The following is a 19,956-nucleotide window of genomic DNA, read 5'->3' as shown; positions in this document are numbered from 1 at the left end:
CTTTTTAAGATTTTATTTATTTATTCATGAGAGACACAGAGAGAGGCAGAGACACAGGCGGAGGGAGAAGCAGGCTCCATGCAGGGAGCCCGATGCGGGACTCGATCCCGGGTCCCCGGGGTCACACCCTGGGCCCAAGGCGGGAGCTCATCCTCTGAGCCACCCAGGCGTCCCTTTCCTGGAAGCTTGTAGTGAAGGGCGGAAAAAAGTGTCTCTAGGTTCATTAACGGATTTTCTTTTTTTCTTTCTTTTTTTTTGGAGTACAGTTGACGCACTATAGGACCTTAGTTCCAGGTGTACAACATAGCGAATGCACACATCTACACGTTACGCTGTGCTCACCACCACCAAGGTAGCCACCATCTGCTGTTCCAGTCGTGGATTCTTAACACTCTGCACTCCCTGTCCTCTCACTGGGACGCCCGCTGCACTCTCCACAGCTTGGTATCCCTGTCCTCCTTAGGGGTGCACCTCACGGCCCCTCCGTAATGGCCCCTGTGTCTCCGTGAGGCAGAGGACCCCTTGAAAGATGAAAGGTGGAGCTCCAGGGAGGTTAAGGGGCCTGCCTGAGGTTGCACAACTTTTTTTTTTTTTTTTTTTTTTTTTTTTCATGAGACACAGAGAGACAGAGGCAGAGGGAGAAGCAGACTTCCTGCAGGGAGCCCAATGCGGGACTCGATCCCAGGACCCTGGGATCATGACCTGAGCCAAAGGCAGATGCTCAACCACTGAGCCACCCAGGTGCCCCTAGGTTGTACAACTTGAAATGGCAGATCAGAGGTTAAGGACCGGGTCTTTACCCTGTCTGCTCCCCCCACCCCCATGGACTCTCTTTCAGCAGGGGGCTTGCTGATCCAGTCTTCCCCGAGGGCCGAGGGCCGTGGGACTCAGCTTGCAGGATTATGAGGGGCATGCCTTGTCCTCTGTGCCTCCCAAAGGCAAGGGCTACTTCCATGTCCTTCCTGCCCCACCCTCCCCACCTCACACCCCCAGTGTGGGGCTCCGTGGGGTAGGGAAGGCTCAGCCACTGCCCCCGCCTGGCTCCTTCCAAGCCTTCGAGAGTGACAGACCCAGCCATGAGTGAGGGATGTGAATGAGTGTGCCCCAGGAGCTTTCCTATTATAGGCATGATTCTCTGTCCTGCTAGGTTACCATAGTTTGTCTGCTTGTCTCTTGTGGCATTTTGAGTGGTGACATGAAGCTCAGCTCAGCTTAGCACAGCATCCTTGATCTTGGCTGGTTAGGTTTCCAGGCACCAAGTGTTGCATCAAGCCTGAGGGATGGGGACAGCCTGGATTCTCGACTGTGTGTCCAGTCACCTGGAGAGGTCCACAAACCTCAGGCAGCAGGCCTGGGGCGCTACCCCTGCATCGTTATCCAGCACTCCAGGTGCCATTGTGAGGTGTCCCAAAGGTGCAGATTCCACACTCCCCAGAGTCCTGCAAAACCAAGAATTCTGGCCATAGGAGATTGCCCAGGTCAGAGGTGGGACAGCCAGCTGCATGGAAACTCTCTAGTGCACTCCAGCCTGCAGCAGGGTATGGGGCGCCATGGTGTTGCCAGGGAAGCCAGACAACTTGCATCCTGGGCCACCAGGGTGGGGAGCCTCAGACCCTAATTCCAGAAGGGACCTTAGAGGTCATGGGGCTTGGCCCCACCCAAAGCAGAAATCAGAGAGCTGGTCTCTGCTGGCTTCTGTGCTGGGAGGCTCCCTCAGTCTCCTTTACCACTTCCCTGGGCCCAGACCCCTCCTCTTCTCAGGGTCTTTTTAGACTATGGGCACCACGTGTGAAGACTAGTGCTCTGGAGTGATCGTTTGATCATCCTGTCTCCAGAGATCCCACTGGCACAAAACAGGTTTGCTAGGCAGTAGTGCTAATGACGAGTGAGGTAGATAAGGTCAAGCCGACCTCAGGGAAGTAATTTCCTCTAAATACTGCCCACTCTGATTCTACTATTGATTACTTGAAGCTTCCAGACATAGGCAAGAGCCTGGGCTGGCTGTCTGCAGTGTGAGGAGGGTCAGGCAGGGTATGGGGTCCCCAGCTGCAGCCTCGAGGGGACAGGATGATGCAGTGGACTGTGCCCCCATCCATCCTGCATTCATGGTGTCCAGCTCAGATTGGGGGGTCTTCTTCTCCACCATGGGCTTCTGTGTGGCCTCACTGTGGAAGTTCATCACCATCATAATCATGCAGTTGGGGCCCTGAGAAAGTTGGAGGAGCATTACTCTGGCTTCATTAAAGGATTCTAGAAGTTCCCATCCTACATTCTGCAGTCACAGGCTGAGAGATGAAGTGACCCCAGAGCCTGGTGGACTCCGCCTCTCATCATCTGTCATAGTGAAAATTGGAAACCTGAATGTTCCTCTGGATACCATGGGCTACGACCCAGTCATGAAAATGTTGGACTTCCAGCCTGAAAAGATATTTATGATACATCACTGAGAAAAGCCCATGATGGCATAGAATCAAGGAGGCCATTTTTCAAATCTAGATGCACCAAGGCACACATGCAGATTGCTAAGTCGGGAAGACCATATGCCAGCACACTGCCAGTGGTTGATTCTAGATGGTGGGACATGGGTGGTTTTGGTTTTGCACATCAGTGTTTTCTCATTTTCTGAATTGACTGACTGGTGCTAATGGGCCTGTGACCTATCACAACCTTGGTGCACAGACACCTGGTTCCGACTGGCAGATGGGCACAGAGCGAGTCAGGCTGGGGCAAGGGCCCCAACTCTTGAATGTGCTGTGGTCAGAGTTGCTTAGGCAAGTGGTGCCAAGCCTGAAGGAGCTTATAATCTAGTTTAGGAGCCAAAACATTCATTCATTCATTCACCCAGGGATCCCTGGGTGGCGCAGCGGTTTGGCGCCTGCCTTTGGCCCAGGGCGCGATCCTGGAGACCCGGGATCGAGTCCCACGTCTGGCTCCCGGTGCATGAAGCCTGCTTCTCCCTCTGCCTATGTCTCTGCCTCTCTCTCTCTCTCTCTCTCTCTCTCTCTGTGACTATCATAAAAAAAAAAATTAAAAACATTCATCCACCCAACAGAGTTATTGAGCCCCCTGTAGGCACTGCACTAGGTGTTGCATTTACAGGGTGAGCAAGCACACTGACTGGGCACAGAGCACGATGCATGATGCGTGTCTGGTGTAAAGTGTTCTGGGCATTTGGTTGGGGACCACAGGGAATGATGGAGGAGGCAGCCTTAGTGCTGGAATATGAGGGTGAGAAGGACGTCGCCCGATGGTAACTGGGGTGTGGCCCTCGGGAGAAGGGAGATTGGAGGCCCTGTTCTTCTCCACATGTGCCAAAGTCCAAAGATTAGCTTCTATTACTTTCATGCTGCTGAGTGTCTTGTGGCCTTGGGAAGCTTACTTAACCTTTCCAGCCTCAGTTTCCCCATCCACAAAATGCAGGTCATTTCATGTCCACCTCCACCCTCCAGCCATCTCTCTCTCATCAGGATGCTGTGAGTGTAAATTTTGTGCTTTTAAGCCTTATCCAGAAACTTCTATTTGGCCTCTTGGGCTTATGCTTGCTAGCTTGGTTGCTCCAGTTCATTGAGTCCACTGGTTTTGACAGCCTGGTGGCCCCATTGCTTCTTCCTCCGAGCTGTGTCTGTGACTTGAGCAGTTACATCAGGGCAAAGAGCTATACCTACTCCCAGGTCTGTACCCGAGAAGCCGTCACTGTCTGTGGCAGAGTGGTTTGGAGAGCATTGCAGACCCTGGAGAGGCCCGCCTGGTAGTAGATTTGGGAATGACAGCTGGAAACTCAAGTAGCACTGCTGTCTCTAAGCCTGGAGTCGTGGGGACTTGCTCCAAGGCGGGGCCGCACCTGGTCTTCATGTCACATCCAGCAGACCTACTGCAGGGACCTCACAGAAAGATCACCCCCCCTTCCCAGCTGCTCTCATGAACACCAGCAACTCTGTAGGCCACTGGCCTCCCTGGCCACTCTGTAGGTCACTGGCCACTCTCCCCCTTGGGGATGGGGGAGTCAGGAGTCCAGAGAGAGGAATGTCCTAGTCCAACCCCCTCTGGAGAAACAGAGTCAGGACCAGTGGTCCCCAGTGGCAGGTGAGATGAGGTGACAGCAGCTCTGAGCCTCAGCCCCCATCTCTGAATTGAGGCTGTATTGACAGTTGAGATTATGTCACCCTCAGCCCGGGGTCCAGCCCTAGTGAGTTGCTCAGCAAAACCTGCCCATCATGATTACCTTTGTGGGGTGAGGAGGGGCCACTGGATGGAGACTAGCTCTGGCCTTGGCCTTGACCCTCAGTGTTGTAGGATGAAGCACAAGGACTCTGGGATCAGGAACTGTCCGGCCTTCACCACTCACAGTCTTGGTGACCTGTCAAAGAAAAACCAGAGCTGGGCAGTAGTGAAAGCTGTAAAAGCAAGACTATTGCAGCAGAGGAGAAGAGACCTCAGTGCAGAACCAGGCTCAATCCCAAAGGCAGCATGGGCGGCAGTGGATGGAAATTACAAAAGGGGGTGAGTGAGGCTGAACTGACCTCACAGGCTTCTTGCAGCAGGAGGCCGGGGTAAGCGGACATCACCTGGGGGACGGTGGAGCGCGAAGAACCCAATCAGATATCAAGGGTGGAGGGTTCCGGCTAAACCATTTAGCAGGATTCTAAACAAGACCATGAGAGTCGAACATAGAAGCCCAAAAGTCAGGCTTTTCGTTTGAATTGAAAAACTCAGGGGAGCTGGAGTAGAGCTAGAGAATCGTCAGCACCAAGAATCGGAGCCTGTTTTCTTATCTACAAAATGGGTTTTTGTTAGAAACAAGGTGCTCCACCCCCATGGGCCTTGATGCCCTTCTGTGTCACATGCAGGTTGCAATACACTGTGAAGTGACTTTAGCTCTTCAAAGCCCAATGCAAAGGGGTTTTCTTATCTGAGTGATCTGGGGCAGAAAGCCTGGTGTCACCCCCCCACCCCCTACCCCCATTGCTGGCTGTGTTGGTGGCCATGACCTTTACAGAGCTGCTGCCAATTAGTGTAGACGGTATAGCTTCCAATTAAGGAGCCCCTTTGTTCCCAGCTGTGGGGCAGGAGAAATGGGGGCCCAGCTCACGTGGAAGCCCTAAAGTGCGGTGGGCAGCCCCTTGAGCCCCCCTCCCGCCGTGCCGGCCCACTGAGCCCACTGAGCAGTAGGGAGGAGGCTGCTGGCAGGGGGGACCGTGACATCAGCAGACAGTCGAGAGCAGGGGAGAGCACTGGGTGGCGGGTGGGGACTGGGGTCGGTGCATCTCGTTTCCTCCCCTCCCTGGAGGAAGTCGGCTCCCAACCCTGAGTTCTGGAAAAGCCTGGCTTTGCTTCCTTCTCCACCGGAGCCTTCAGTGTGGTTGGGCTCCGGGTCCCTGGCACCACCTCCTTCCCGGTCTGTGCTGACCAGTCCCTGCCCGCCGCCCCGGGGATTCAAGGACAGAGAAGAACCCCTGCCTTCCCGAGCCCCAGAAAAAAAGCACACTGGGACCTCAGGGAGCTCTGAGCCTGGTCCCCCAAAGTGCCAATGAGGGTGGGCTCCCTGTTCCAGCCCCAGGACTCCTGCACTTGCCTCCCCCGCATACCGAGCAGGCCTCAGTCTCCGCATCAGCCCGGCCACCCAGGGCCTGGGTCAGACTTGTCCCCCCCACTGTGCCTCAGTTGCCGGCTGCCGCCCAGCCCTGATGGCCCCTCTGCCATAATCTGTGCAGCCCCTGACCAGCAAGCCGTGAAAAGGAGGAAGTACCTGAGGGCCTTTCAGGTTGGTTCTCTCCACGGAGGCCACGTCCCGGGCTTTGACCTTTTCTGAGTAGTGGTGGGGGATGTCGTTTGGGGTTGTCGGTGAAGTCGGTGGGGTCCGGAGGCGCCAAGGAAAAATGCTTGAGACGTCTTCGCTGTACAAAGGTGGTTTTATTAAAGCAGAGAGACAGGACCTGTGGCAGAAGGAGCTGCAGCCCCAGGGTTGTGAGGAGTCTACATACGTGGGGGTTGAAGAAGTAAAGATAAGGGACGTTTCCAAAGGATCTTCATATGCTAGAGAAGATTCTGGGGAAAGCTGAGGCCTGGCTATTGTCAAGCCAAGGTTCTTTTTCCCTCTGGCGAGGCATTAACAGCAGACAGGAGCTTCCTGGAGGAACTGGCTACTCTGCCGGCCTCAAGTGTTTGTCAATGGGCTGCAGGTTATCTGAACATTTAGTTTTATCTGCATTTCCTTCCGCCTTTGTTTCCCAGATCCATGGGGGGCTCGGGGAGCGTGGCGCCGGCAGGGAAGTCAGGGGCTCAGCACCTCTGCGGCGCTGGGTCTTCCATCCGTGTCATCTGGTGAGCTCCGCGACCCCGCTGGCCAGGCTGGCCAAGCTCAGCCCTCGGGCCCGAAGCCGAAGCCGGGGTGCTTGTCCCAGGGCACGGAGGTGGTGCTGGGCTGCGGGGCTCAGTGCAGGGACCAGACCCGTGAGAGGGAGCAAGGGCGGCCAGGGCACTGTGCGGGGCATCGCGGCACCCCCTCGTCATCCCCTCGCCTTCACGGTCTCCCTGCATTTCACAGGCGAGATAGCCCAGATTCAGAGATCCCACCTGGGGCAACCATCAGGCACCGGGAAAGTTCTCTTTCTGATGCCAAAGCTCTGTTCAGCCGGGAAAGTTCTCTTTCTGATGCCAAAGCTCTGTTCAGCATCCTAACCACCACCTACCCCAACGGCCCCCGCCCCCCCGACACTTAACCACATGAAGTAAAGGCTCTGGGGTTGCATTCACCCCAAAAGACGTTTTGGGCAGCAAGTTTCAGAAACGTTATCATGAACGAGAAGGGACAGGTTTGTTCTGCACTGTGACCCAGAGCAGAACAAGGAGGCATGGAAGATTCTGGAATGAATCCGAGAAATCTCCAGGAAGCCCTTTCTCTCAGGGCAGGTCAGCAAAAATGCCACACCTGCCGAGGGGGCCTTAGGGAGCTCAGAAATTCTGTGTCCCTGGCTTCCCCTGGGCTGTGGGAGGGAGCTGCTCCTGGCTGGGTGGCCCCGAGAGCTGTGAGTGACCTGCCCAGGGTCGGAAAGCCACCCACTCCTGCTGGAGCCCCGGGAGCCCTGCAGGAAGGCTGTTTTCTGTTTTCTGTTACTAAGGGAATCTGGAGGGTTCTCCTGGCTGGTGGAGGCCTGGGGGGGTGGGATTCCAGGCTGGAGGGCCAGGTGGTGATACAGGAGAGCTTGGTTCTTCTCTCACAGAGGCGAAGAATGAATCTCGCTGACAAAGGAGATTGAATAAAGCAGTAGAGCTTTATTAAGCAAAGATAGAGAGAAAGCTCTCAGAAGTGAGATGGGTCCTAACAGGGTTGCCACTGAGGGCTTGTAAGGTTGGTCTTTTATTGAAAGCCAACCTGGGAACCTAAATCTTTTAACATATCTATTGATATCACCATTGAGTAAGGACTAATGATAACACCTTTAATGGCTTACTTCCTTTTTAAGGTCCTTTTTGGGTAATTCTTTGTTGGTCACAAGTAGCTGTTGTAACAAGACCCCACCTCTGGCACCTGGGACAGGATGGTCTGGTTTATATATCTCTGGTTTCCTTTCATCTCCACATTTTTGGGATTTTCGTGAGCCTGATTCCGTGGCCCCCTGCCTAGCCCTGCCTAGCTCCATTTGTCCCTAACTCAGTGGGAGGGTGCATGAGAAGCACGGACTCAAGCCAGCCGGCCCTGGCTTCATATCCTAGCTCTAGCACTTTCCATGGGTGTGACCACGACCAGGCTACCAAACTCTCCACTATTTTCCTCATCTAAGGAATGGGGAGAAGATGGTACTCAGCTACAGGACTGCTGTGAGGATCTAGAAACTTAAAGAGCTTAGGTCACCAAGCCCTCAATGTTCACTGGTTAAACAAAAACCACTGACCCACTGGCAGAGATCCCAAATGGCTGCAAACTCCCACTTTGCTAGGAGCACCTTGGGCAGATGGCTTTGGAGGGAAGAGCCCCCCCCCCCCCCCCCCCCCCCCCCCCCCCCCCCCCGCCACCATGGGTACCCTATCACCAACTGATGCAGGTTTAAGGCCTCTGAGTTGCTTTCTCCCCTCCCACAACAAGCATCAGCTGATGCTCCGTTTGGACTCTAAGTGCTGGGTGGATGCTGTGAATGAGCAAGCAGCCCCGGGGCATCAGTTGCCTCATCTGTAAAGTGGGTTGAGGAGCCCCTGTGGTGCTCCACTCCATGGCTCTGGGAAGGATCAAATATGGAAGTGCTTTGTAAACTTGAGTGACAGGCCTCCCCTTCCCTTCTCCTGGAAGAGCAAGGAGGTAGCCATGTCCCACTCACCAAGTCCACAAAGGAGGGGAATAGATGTCTTCAGAGGATTCCATTGTGGAAGCACTTTAGTTTTCCAAAGGGGGGCAGCAGAGCCCAATGTGGGTCCTGCTCACCCTCTCCCTGGGCCGTGGAGCCCCAGGTACTGCCCACCCCTCACTGGGCAACTCCAGGGCAATGGGAAGAGAAGAACACATGGAACTCTTGCTGAAGATCAAGGACTCATCAGCCTGGAGGTTGGGGCGGGCAGACCTGGGGCAGCCTCATTTGAAAGTTCTGAAACTAGGGTGGCTAGAGCTCCTCATAGACTCAGCATGGTTTCTAGAGAGCAATTTTTTAAAAATGTATTTATTCATGAGAGACCCACAGAGAGAGAGCAAGAGAGAGAGAGACATAGGCAGAGGAAGAAGCAGGCTCCCCTCAGGGAACCCGATGTGGGACTCGATCCCTGAACTCCAGGCTCATGCCCTGAGCCAAAAGCAGAGCTTAACCACTGAGCCATCCAGGTGTCCCTCTAGAGATCAATTAGATGAAGTATACACACATATCCTTTGACAGAGCAATCAACTCTGCTACTGGGCATACACCCAAAGACATTGTCACACCGACCCTTAAGGACAGAGGCCACCTGGCTGTCCATCACTGGCACAGTAGAGAGGGAGAGTGTGGGAGGACACAGGATGGTGTTCTAGGCAGCAGTCCAAAGCAGATAGATCAGATGTACACTGGGCCTCCTGGGTGGCTTGTAAAACATGGTTTGGTCACCAGCACTGTTAGTATTGGCCCTATACCCTTCTCACTGAGAGGAAGCAGGACTTCCTGATGGCTGATGCTAGGGGCTGGGGCAGCAAAGCTTTGAGATGAGCCTTATTGCAAAGTCAGGAAGTGCATCTAAAGTGGGGGGAAGCGGGGTTCATCACAAGACCCTGGAGCCAGATTAGAGGGCCTCCCGCTAGCTGGATCAGGGGCAATTTGAGCACTAAAATGATGAAATACAGCAAGGAACTATAAGCCGCTAGAAATATGAGAGTCCATTAGATAAATGGGAGAGAAGAGAAGGCTCTTGCCTACAGTAAAATGCTAAGGTGCTGCAGGAGTTGGAAGGTCAATTTGCAGCAGATTAGGCAAGAATCAGCAGGAGTTAAATCTAGGGGTGATGGATTTTAATTTTGACAGGAGCAAGATAGTTACACGCTCTTAAAGTGTGTCCCCACAGACTTCTTTTAAGTTACAAAGGAGGGAAAAAACAAAACAGTAATTACACAGTGGAGAAATTAATGCCTGGACTGGGTGATGACAGTTAACATCACGTATGAGGAGGGACAGGGATGGGATACTGTGTGCCTCGGGTGTGATACCCCTAGACCTACCACCTCGGCAGTCTTTCATCATGGGGAAGCTCCCGACAACCACAAAATGTGGGGCTCTTTTTTTTTTTTTTTTACAATTTTTTTTTTTAAGATTTTATTTATTCATGAGAGACAGAGAAGCAGGCTCCATGCAGGGAGCCCAACGTGGGACTCGATCCCAGGACTCGATCCCGGGACTCCAGGATCACGCCCTGGACTGAAGGTGGTGCTAAACCGCTGAGCCACCTGGGCTGCCCCTAGGATTTTTTTTTTAAGTAGGCTCCACGTCCAGCTTGGGGCTTAAACTCACAACCCTGAGATCATGAGTCATTTGCTATACCGACTGAGCCAGCCAGGCGTCCCAAAACATGGGACTCTATTAAAAAGACAGAGATGATGGTCCTGATATTCTTCCAAAATGTCAGTGTCACAAAAGACAGAAAGGAGTACAAGGAGACAGGACAACATGTGACCGCTGGATCCTGTACTGGAGGGGGTTGCTAGAAAAGACATGATTAGGCCACCTGAGAAAACTGAAATATGTGCCATATGTTAGGTAAGGGTTCTATCAACTTACAAAATCCATAGCTGTGGTTATGGCAGAGAATGTCTTTATTCTTAGGAAATACACAGTGAGGGCAGCCCGGGTGGCTCAGGGGTTTAGTGCCGCCTTCAGCCCAGGGCCTGATCCTGGAGACCTGGGATCAAGTCCCATGTCCAGCTCCCTGCATGGAGCCTGCTTCTCCCTCTGCCTGTGTCTCTGCCTCTCTCTCTCTCTCTCTGTCTGTCATGAATAAGTAAATAAAATCTTAAAAAAAAAAAAAAAAGGAAATACACAGTGAAATAAGGATGAAGGGCCATGGCATATGTATATTATCCTCAGATAATTCAGGAAAAAAGTGTGTATGTGTGTCTGTGTGTCTGTGTCCAGAGAAGGCGCAGCAGGTACAAATGATAAAGCAAAGAGGGTAAAATGCTAACAATTTGTGAATCTTGGTGAAAGGTTATGTGGTGTTCTCTGTACGGGTTTTACCTTTGCAGCTTTTTATAAGACATTATTTCCAAGTAAAAAGGTAAAAAGAGTAACTTGAGAAAATTATATTTAAAATGTCCCCAAGTGTAAAATTGTTACACTAAAGGTCTAAAGCGAGACATACAAGTAGGTTCCACTTGTATTAAGTTCAAGAGCAGGCAAGTGAATCAGTGGTGAGAAAAGCCAAGGAGGGATTAACGAGAAAGAGGCACAAGAGAGCCCTAGGGGAATCCTTGAAGTGTATCATAGCCTGATCTGGTCACCGGAGTATTTACCTATTTGTATTATCTATTTGTAATTTACCTATTTGAGGCATGTTGCTGTACATATATCTCAAAAAATTTTTCAGTGCTTATTAAAAAAAAAAAACAACAGAATGAGATCTATAACACAGTACCATTTACCTAAGTTAAAAATATGCATATAACATGCCAAAGTGGTCAAAAATTAAAAACAAAACAAGCACAAAAACAGAAAACCCTCCATCTTCCCAATGCAAGGCACCCAAAAGAGGGAGGAGTTGGTTCTTGCCATTACTGTTGGCTGGAGGTTGTGCAGGACTCAGGGGTGAAGCCCTGGTCCTGTCCTGGACTGGGGTGGGGTGGGAGGTCACATGCTGTATGGGCTGCTCGCAGAGTTGGATCAAGGTGCAGGGGATGTTTGCATCCAGGGCAGCTGAGCCCTGAGCCTCTGTGTCATGGCATTGGCTCCTGGTTGTTGGCGTCTGCTCTTGTATCCAGCCGTTGCTCTGAGAGCCTTGAATTAACTCCTCTGAGCCTTACAACAGCCCCATTAGATAGGTGATATTACTTCCCCCATTCCACAGATGACAAAACTGAATCACAGAAAGTTGGATTAATTTGCCCAAGGATGCACAGCTAGAAAATGCCAGAACTGGGATCTGAATCCAGGTGGCCCAGAACACTCTAAACCACAACATGCACACTCCTAAGTAGAGACTCCGCCACATGGTAGTCCAAAGTGGGGAACAGAAGCACAGCTTGGTTGTCCCACAGGTCTCCCTGGGCCCAGATGGGCTGAGAGGTCCTCCAGGCTTTGGTGTTCTAAACTCCCTGCAAGACTCACCCTCATGGGGATCCCTGAGTGGCTCAGCGGTTGAGCACCTGCCTTTGGCCGAGGGCGTGATCCTAGAGTCCCAGGATCAAGTCCCACATCAGGCTCCTTGCATGGAGCCTGCTTCTACTGCCTATGTCTCTGCCACTCTTTCTTTCTGTGTCTCTCATAAATAAATAAATAAAATCTTAAAAAAAAAAAAAAAAAAGACGACTGCACTCTCAGGATCTGGGCCTGGACGGTGCCATTCTAGATGCCATTGACAGAACCTTCCAGTTCTCCTGCTGCCCTCAGCTCTTGGTCTGGCATCCTGTCCCTACTCTTTGGCCTCTACTTCCCTCCAGCCACAAGTGCCCTCTCCCCTCATTCAATCCTGCCCACCCTTCAAGCCCTAGCCCAGCTGCCCCCTCTGTGTCCAGCCTGGCCCCTTCCCCCCGTGGACTCTTGCACTCTTTTTGAAAACTTGGATTCTGGGAGATCCCTGGGTGGCGCAGCGGTTTAGCCACCTGCCTTTGGCCCAGGGCGCGATCCTGGAGACCCGGGATCGAATCCCATGTCGGGTTCCTGGTGCATGGAGCCTGCTTCTCCCCCTGCCTGTGTCTCTGCCTCTCTCTCTCTCTCTCACTGTGTGCCTATCATAAATTAAAAAAAAAAAAAAAAACTTGGATTCCAACCTGGGCTCTGCTCATTATGAGTTTGGGGCCTTAAGCAAGTTATTTAACTTCTCTGGCCTCGGTTCCCTTCAGTCGTCGTATCCAATGGCCACGGAGTACTGTGCAGGTGCCTATACTCTCCCATCCATCCTTGAGCAACCCTGTGAGGTAGATCTAGCCTGTAAGATGATGAAGGTTAGGAATTTGCTTTAGGCTCACAGCGGTTACCGTGACCTAGAGGGACCTGATCCAAAGACTGAGTGGTCCTAAAGTTTAGGTATGAGATGCTGTACAGTGTTAGCAAGACCTCACGCAGCTGCTGCCTTGTTCTGTTTTTTTCTTTCTTTTAATGGAGGCAAAACTCATGTAACATAAAACCAGCCATTTTAAAGTGTACAGTTCAATGGGATTTAGTGCATTCACAGTGTTCTGCAGCCATCGCCTTACCTAGTTCCAAAGTACTTTCCTCACCCCAAGGGAGACCCCACTCCCATTCCCCAGCCCCCAGCAACCCCTCATCTACCCTCTGCCTCATGGAGTAGCCCGTTCTGTACGTTTCCTACAAATGGAATCCTACGCCGTGTTAACTTTTGGATCTGGCTTTTTTCATTCAGCATAATGTTTTTGGGATCCAGGGCACGTACCAAGGCTTCATTCCCTTTCCTGGCTGAGTAATACTCTGCTGCTTGGCTAGAACCACACTGAGTTTATCCGCTTACCTGTGGCTGGACACGTGGCTGCTGGGAGTAGCGCTGTGGGGGATGTTTGTGCCCAACTCTTCAAGAACCTGTTTTCCCTTATTCCAATTCTACCCAGGAGTGGCCGTGCTGGGATAAATGGAAATCCCCATGGTTAGCTGTATTTGGGGGGATGCTTCCCTGAATGTGGTTGTAGTGGTGCGGTGGTCCCCAGGGCCCCCCCACCCTGGGCTGGGTGCCTGCAGCGAAGCCCCACATGCAGTGGGCAGTGGAGAGCTGTAGCAGCGTCTTCCTGTTCCCTGTCCTTCTCTGCCTGCTGGCCCCCCAACCTGCCCTCTCTCCCCCACAGATGTGCCCGTGGAGAAGCTGGCCGCCATGCCCGCCTTGCGCAGCATCAACCTCCGCTTCAACCCCCTGAGCGCTGAGGTGCGCGTCATCGCTCCGCCACTCATCAAGTTTGACATGCTCATGTCTCCTGAGGGCGCCCGGGCCCCCCCACCTTAGGCCTCCCTCCTCATGCCCACCCAGCAAGGGACAGAGGCCACCTGAGCTGGCACCCTGAGGGGAGGGCATCCCACAGGGCCCATGGGAGGCCAAGCCTGGGGGGGTGGCTGGGGGCGGGTGGGCCAAAGAGCACACGTGGTGGGAGGGGGTGCAGCTGGTCCGAGATAGATAGCTTAGAGCAGTAGGGGGCCCAGGAGGAGGGGGCCAGGTGGGGCCAGAGCCCGGATGCTGGGCACGCACAGTTTCTGTTCACATTTGGGCAGACCCCCACCCTCTCCGAGCCTTGTTATTTGGGAAAAGGGGCAGTGGGGGCGGGGGGGCTTTGCCTCCTTTGAGCTCCTTGGAGGCTTTTTGGGCAACACATGCCTTCAAGTTACCTTCAAACCATCAGGCACCATCTGAGCTCACAGATGGCCATTGCCAAGCGCTTTCCGGGCCACTGTGGGGTTCGAGGCCTTGTTTCTGGTGCCGAAAGCCAGCCACTGGCCTGAGAGGAATAGAAGACAACCTCCATCTGTTTATTGCTTCCTGAGGATTGACCCGCATGAGGCCTTCTACCGGGACCCATCCTCGGCCCTGTGGGTCTCTGGATTGGCAGGAGCCTGAACCAGCAGTTGTGGGAAAGTTATGGAGAGAGTGTGGCCCTGTGCTCTAGCCAGGGCTGAGAAGGTTTATAGAGGAGCCCAAGGCCCATCAGGCCAGGAAACCAGAGGAGCAAATCAGGTCGGCTCTGTCCTTCCTCAAGATGAAGATATCAGCGGGGTAAAGAGTTCTGAGTGTGCCTCAGGACAGACCAGGTGTGCCTGCATCACCCCTTGAGCCGAGGGAGAGGTGGCCCAAGAGAAGCAAAGCCGACTGTGCCTATGGCTCTGGGACAGGTGATTGGCCGCAGCCTGGCTGCCTCCTCATTGGTCCAGCTGGGGGCACTTTGGACCATTGGATTTGTGGCTGGCCAGCTCCCAAGCCTCCACCCAAAGCCCTGATGACCTAGTCATTTCTGGGCCCTCCATCTGGAGTCTGGGATGTGGCCAGGCCATGGGGCTACCAACCAACCCCATTCAACTGGGATGACTGAGGGTTTCCCAGGACACAGGACCTCAGTGCTCCCACTGGGACAGTACCTGGCAAACTGGGACAACTGGTTTCCTACGAGGAAAGGGCCTAGGGTTCTTGCTTTCTGATAATATCTGTGGGTTTGGAGAACTCCTGACTTCTTGATCCCTCCAAATATCCACCTCCCACCTTCTCATCTGTGGAGCAAGCGGACTCAGAGCCCAGAACCCACCTGGCTTGGACCTTTGTCTTGGTCTGTGGGAGACACCTGAGGCCCCAGGACATGAGAGACAGGCCAGGCCACCCAACCCTACATCCATGCACCAGTAGCCACTCTTCTACTCCCAGGGTTAAGCCTCTCCCAGCCCAGACCCTTATCAGAATGCTGTGTTCCTTCTCTCCTCCCCAGCCCTGGAGCCTGCCCCTGCCCAGACGCCTTGTCTCTTGGCAAGGACCAACAGGTTGGACCATTGGTTGGCCCATCACTGCTCAGTGCCCCAAGAGATGCTGTATTTACTCTCTTGTGTCATAAGGCCTGGTTCACCAAGCTCTGGGAAAGGGCTTTGCAGGGCAAGGAGGTCCGGATGGATCTTCAGTGCTGCAGGGCTCAACTGTGGACAAGTGGGAACCATGGCCCAGTCCAGGCTGGCCTGGCCCCACCCACCCGGTGTCCCGGAGTGGGGTTACTCCTTGTCAAAGAATAGGTGCACTTTTCTTGCACAAAGGCACTGTATGGCCAGAGCCCTACAACTCAAAGTGTGGCACTGGCATCCATGGGAACTTGTTAGAAATGCAGAATCCAGGACCCACCTTAGACCTCCAGAATCAGAACCTGCATTTCAACAAGATCCCTGGGTAATTCCTAGAAGCACTTTACCGTTTGAGAAGCCAGGGCCTAGGGCTGACCCAGGGGATATCCTTGGAGTAGAGGATGGAGGTTCTCAGCCCTCCCCCTGCTACTCCAGGCCCCTCTCCCTAAACCAGCCCCAGGACACCCTGGGTCTCTTAGATCTTTTCAGAGTCTGCGGGACTCTTGCAGCGAAGGGAGTGACCTGAAGTCACCAGATGAGGGTTGGCTTTGCCTGGCCCTCGGGACACTGGCTCTCTGGTTACCCTCTGCACACCCAGTCCTGCTTCCCCAGGTCCTCACATGAGGCTCTCTGAAGGGGTTGCTTCTGGAAGTTGTTTTCTACTCTGCTTGGGGAGTTTGCCCTTGCCTGTCTGGGAAGCTTGGGCAGTAAGAGAAGCCCCCAGATCAGAGCCCACCGTGTAAATGAGCCCTTAGCTTCAGTCTGCAATAAAGAACGCATTGGTTTCATCTGCCTGCTTGGTGCTCGATTCATTCTTTCCACACAGACCTCCAGGAGCCTGGGGGTCACACCTGAGGGGCTGCCTCTCTTATTGAAAGCTTGAGGTCAAAAGGCACCCTCTGGGGTGATACTCAGAATATTAGCAGGTGGGTGCCGAGGCCCTAGAACCCTGCCATTGCAGGGCAGCCAGAAATTACACCTTAGCAATGGATTCCTCAGGGTCTGTGGTTCTCAGGCAGACGTCTCTGGACCAGCAGCCGCGGAGCACCTAGAGAACTGGTCAGCCGTGCAAATTCCCCGTCCCAGCCCAGCTCTGCAGAATCAGACACCGGGTGGGGCCAGCACTCCGGATGGTCGACGCCTGCTCGAGTTCGGAGTTTGGTTTTCTCCATCCGAAGGGCCAGCCGAGTTTGTCTTGGGTTTTAGGCCACACGCTCCGTTATCTTTGTGTACTGAACAGTTTAGTGGGCACCAGGCGGTGCCTAGGCCTGTGGCACAGCTTAACTCCTTTAATCTTGGAACAACCCTAGCTAGTGCTGAGTTAGACAAATCCCTTTCCCTCTCCGGGCCGTTTCCTGTCTGTGAAGGGGCTGCACCAGAAGAACCCCGAAGAACCTCGAATCTGGGACCCTGCTGTAACTGCCCCTGCGGATTAGCCTGGACGCAGGCTGCCCATCCTCATCCCAAAGCTCAGGCACAGGACTCTGTTTCTTCTGGTCAAACCCTGGCTCTCCAAAATAGCACCACGTTGGCCCATTAAGACAGAACTCGAGATTCCTCATGGCAAAGGAAGCCCTGCCTCCAGACAGTCCGAATAGCGTGTCCCTGTGGGAGGACAGAGTCACAGTAGTTAAATATCAGGGTGTGGTTGCGTGGGCTTTCAGTGCAGTGGAGGATGGACACCTTCACCAAGACTGGATGAAGGTTATCCTCTGGTTTATTTTTATTTTTTTAAGGAATTTTATTTATTTGGGGGGTGGGGGTGACTGGGTGACGGGCACTGACAGGGGCACTTGATGGGATAAGCACTGGGTGTTATGCTATATGTTGGCAAATTGAACTCCAATAAAAAAAAAGATATTTATTCATTCGTGAGAGACACGGGGGGGGGGGGGTAGAGACACAGGCAGAGGGAGAAGCAGGCTCCATGCTGGGAGCCCGACACGGGACTCGATCCCAGGACCCCAGAATCACACCCTGGACCAAAGGCAGGTGCTAAACCGCTGAGCCCCCCGGGGATCCCTATCCTCTGGTTTAGGATGGGTGGGTGCAGCCAGGGGGCATTTTGAGGCAAGGAATTTGAAGAGTCTTAAGCTATACACTCTCTTTTGAAGGTATTTTCTAAAGAGCTGAGCCATTTTTCCTTTAAATGATTCTCAAAGCGCCCAGAATGAACAATAAAGGTATTTACAACTTTTATTACTTCCTGGGCGAGAGTTTTTTGGAATGGTGCCCTTACGCTGAAGAAGACGAGGATATAACCAAGTGTTAGCAGTGTAGACAGTGTGCAGTGTGGGAGCAGAGGGTTGGGGTTTTTTTTTTAATGATTATTGAGATATAATTGACATGACATTATATTAGCTTCAGCTCTTCAAGTGTATAAGAGAGTGATTCAGTGCATGCGTGTACTGTGAAAAGAGCACCCCAGGAAGTCTGGTTACCGTCCCTCACCACGCACAAGGGGTATTGGTTCTCAGTCTCTGAGAAATACCAGGTCAGAAGTGCAGGCCTGGGACAGCACGTGACTCGGGGCCCAGGAGCAGCCAGGCCAGGCTGCGGACCTGTGTCTCAGGGCCAGGTGGGCCAGACCCCTTCCTCAGAAAAGGGCCATTAGCCCAGCTGCTTTAGGGCCAAGCAAGAACGTTCCACTGAGCTCCTGCTGTTGAGCAGCACTGGGCAGGCAGGTGTAGGTTCTCCTTTACTGTTAGCAGTGCCCCGCTGTGCAGATGCGGAAACAGGGTTATTGGGGGCTGGGGGAGAGGGATGGTTAGCAGGGGCCTGGAAGGAGCAGAGCTGGGGTCACAACCGAGAGGCCAGCTCAAACAGGAGAAAGGACGGCTTTCGCCAGCTCACATGTTGCTCATCCTCAGCCTTACTCTCCTCATCTATGGAATGGGCGCCACCACTGCCTGCCTTCCCTAATACCAGAGGGGGGTTAACAGCAGACGACGCAGGTAAGCAGCCCTAGGTGAGCAGCATCACGCCCATTTGGCACACCCGCCTGGTGTGAGCACAGCCCTTACTCCCAAGAACCTCTCCTGGATGGGGGCACTGGGTGCCTCCCTGTTTGTCACACAGCCCTGGAGCACATCTGGGTGCTGGTGGGACACTGACCATCACCCCCACACACCCCCACCCGGCTCACTCTGTCTTCACAGTTTGGGGATCTCTCAAGCTCCGCTGTAGGCCTCTGAGGACACCAAATGACTGGGGATGATGAGGCCCTCCAGGCCTTGGCTCGGGGCCAGCCTGGGCTCATGAGGCACCACGTGTGTACACCCAAATTCTTACAGCCAAGGGACCCGGGCACCCTCATTCCTGGAGACTGGAAGCACCTGAAGTGGGGGCACCTTCAAGGGTGGCCTTTGCGGGGCTGCCGCACTGCGCTGCCCCCGGGGATGTCGCTCACCATGCGCTCCAGCTGATCGGCACCAGTTACCTAGAGAACAATGTGAATGAGCCCCTGGAGTTAGTTGTGTGAGGGGTGGCCCTGGGTCTCTGGACCCCACAGAGTCCATTACTTGGGTATTTTAGAATAGAGGTTCCCAGGCCCACCTGAGCCCTGGTACACCAGACTCGAAGCAGAGCCCACCTTGAAGAGTGTTTCTCTCTCCTGCATTGCGCCCAGAGGGTCCTTTTATTTTTTTATTTTATTTTTAAATATTTTTTTTTCAATTTTTATTTATTTATGATAGTCACAGAGAGAGAGAGAGAGGCAGAGACATAGGCCGAGGGAGAAGCAGGCTCCATGCACCGGGAGCCTGATGTGGGATTCGATCCCGGGTCTCCAGGATCGCGCCCTGGGCCAAAGGCAGGCGCCAAACCGCTGCGCCACCCAGGGATCCCTATTTTTTTATTTAAATTTTTTTTATGATTTATGTATTTAGAGAGAGAGCATAAGGGGGAGGGGCAGGGGGAGAATCTCAAGCTGACTCGATGAGTGCAGAGCCCAATGCTCAGCTCGATCTCACCGACCTGAGATCACAACCCTGAGATCACAACCCGAGCCAAAACCAAGCCAAACTCTTAACTGTCTCAGCCACCCAGGCACCCCCAGAAGATCCTCTTCAATCCTAAGCCACTCCTCTGGCCAAGTTCTGCAGCGTTCTCCATGGCACTTCAGCATGAAAGCCAAGTCCTTGTCATGGTCCTCAAGCCTAATGTTTTCTTCCCTGCGTCCGGGCTCTAGCTTGGGGCCTCCCACTCCTCCCCCGCACTCCGGGCACACGCGCTTCCGCTGTTCCTCGAATACTCCAGATTGCTCAGGCTTCTTCTCACAAGATTGCTTGTGTCTCACCAGGGGACCGACAAGCAGGAGGACATCTTCCTCACCGTGGTCCTCCCCCCAAGTCGTACCGTGGCCCCTAGCTCGTGCACACAGCCGAGAGCATGGGCAGCTCCCCAGTACCCCCAGTGGCCTGCCACTGTGCCCGAAATCCCACCAGCAGGAGCCCCCTGCTGTGGATTAGGCTCTCCCCTGATCTTATTCCAACCCGTTGGGATGGTGAGGGGGGGGCCCTGCACACAACGCTGAGAGGTTGCCGGGGCCCTTGCCATCCAAAGTGTGGTCCTCGGGCAGCAGCATCGACAGCACCTGGGGACGAGCTGGGACTGCAGATGCTAGGTCCCCCCCTCCGAGAACTTCTGAGTCAGAGTCCCATTTTTTTTTTAAGATTTTATTTATTTATTCATGAGAGACACAGAGAGAGAGAGGCAGAGACACGGGCAGAAGGAGAAGCAGGCTCCATGCAGGGAGCCCGAC

General features: G+C 53.5%; 1 protein-coding gene across 2 annotated transcripts in view; it reads left to right on the top strand.

The window, feature by feature from the left end:
- The window catches only part of LRRC20 (leucine rich repeat containing 20), an 85,194-nt gene extending 69,212 nt beyond the window's left edge, over nt 1-15,982 (top strand). For both annotated transcript variants that reach the window (XM_025434571.3, XM_025434570.3), the window contains one exon: nt 13,457-15,982. In XM_025434571.3, coding sequence (XP_025290356.1) covers nt 13,457-13,611 — 155 coding nt within the window. In that variant the 3' untranslated portion in view covers nt 13,612-15,982. The remainder of the gene's footprint in view (nt 1-13,456) is intronic.
- Nucleotides 15,983-19,956: the final 3,974 nt, after the last annotated feature.

The sequence above is a fragment of the Canis lupus genome, chromosome 4, assembly GCF_003254725.2.
Source record: "Canis lupus dingo isolate Sandy chromosome 4, ASM325472v2, whole genome shotgun sequence".
Lineage (NCBI taxonomy): Eukaryota > Metazoa > Chordata > Mammalia > Carnivora > Canidae > Canis > Canis lupus.
Note: the sequence above shows the minus strand (reverse complement) of the source record. Positions and strands in the feature narration are given on the sequence as shown.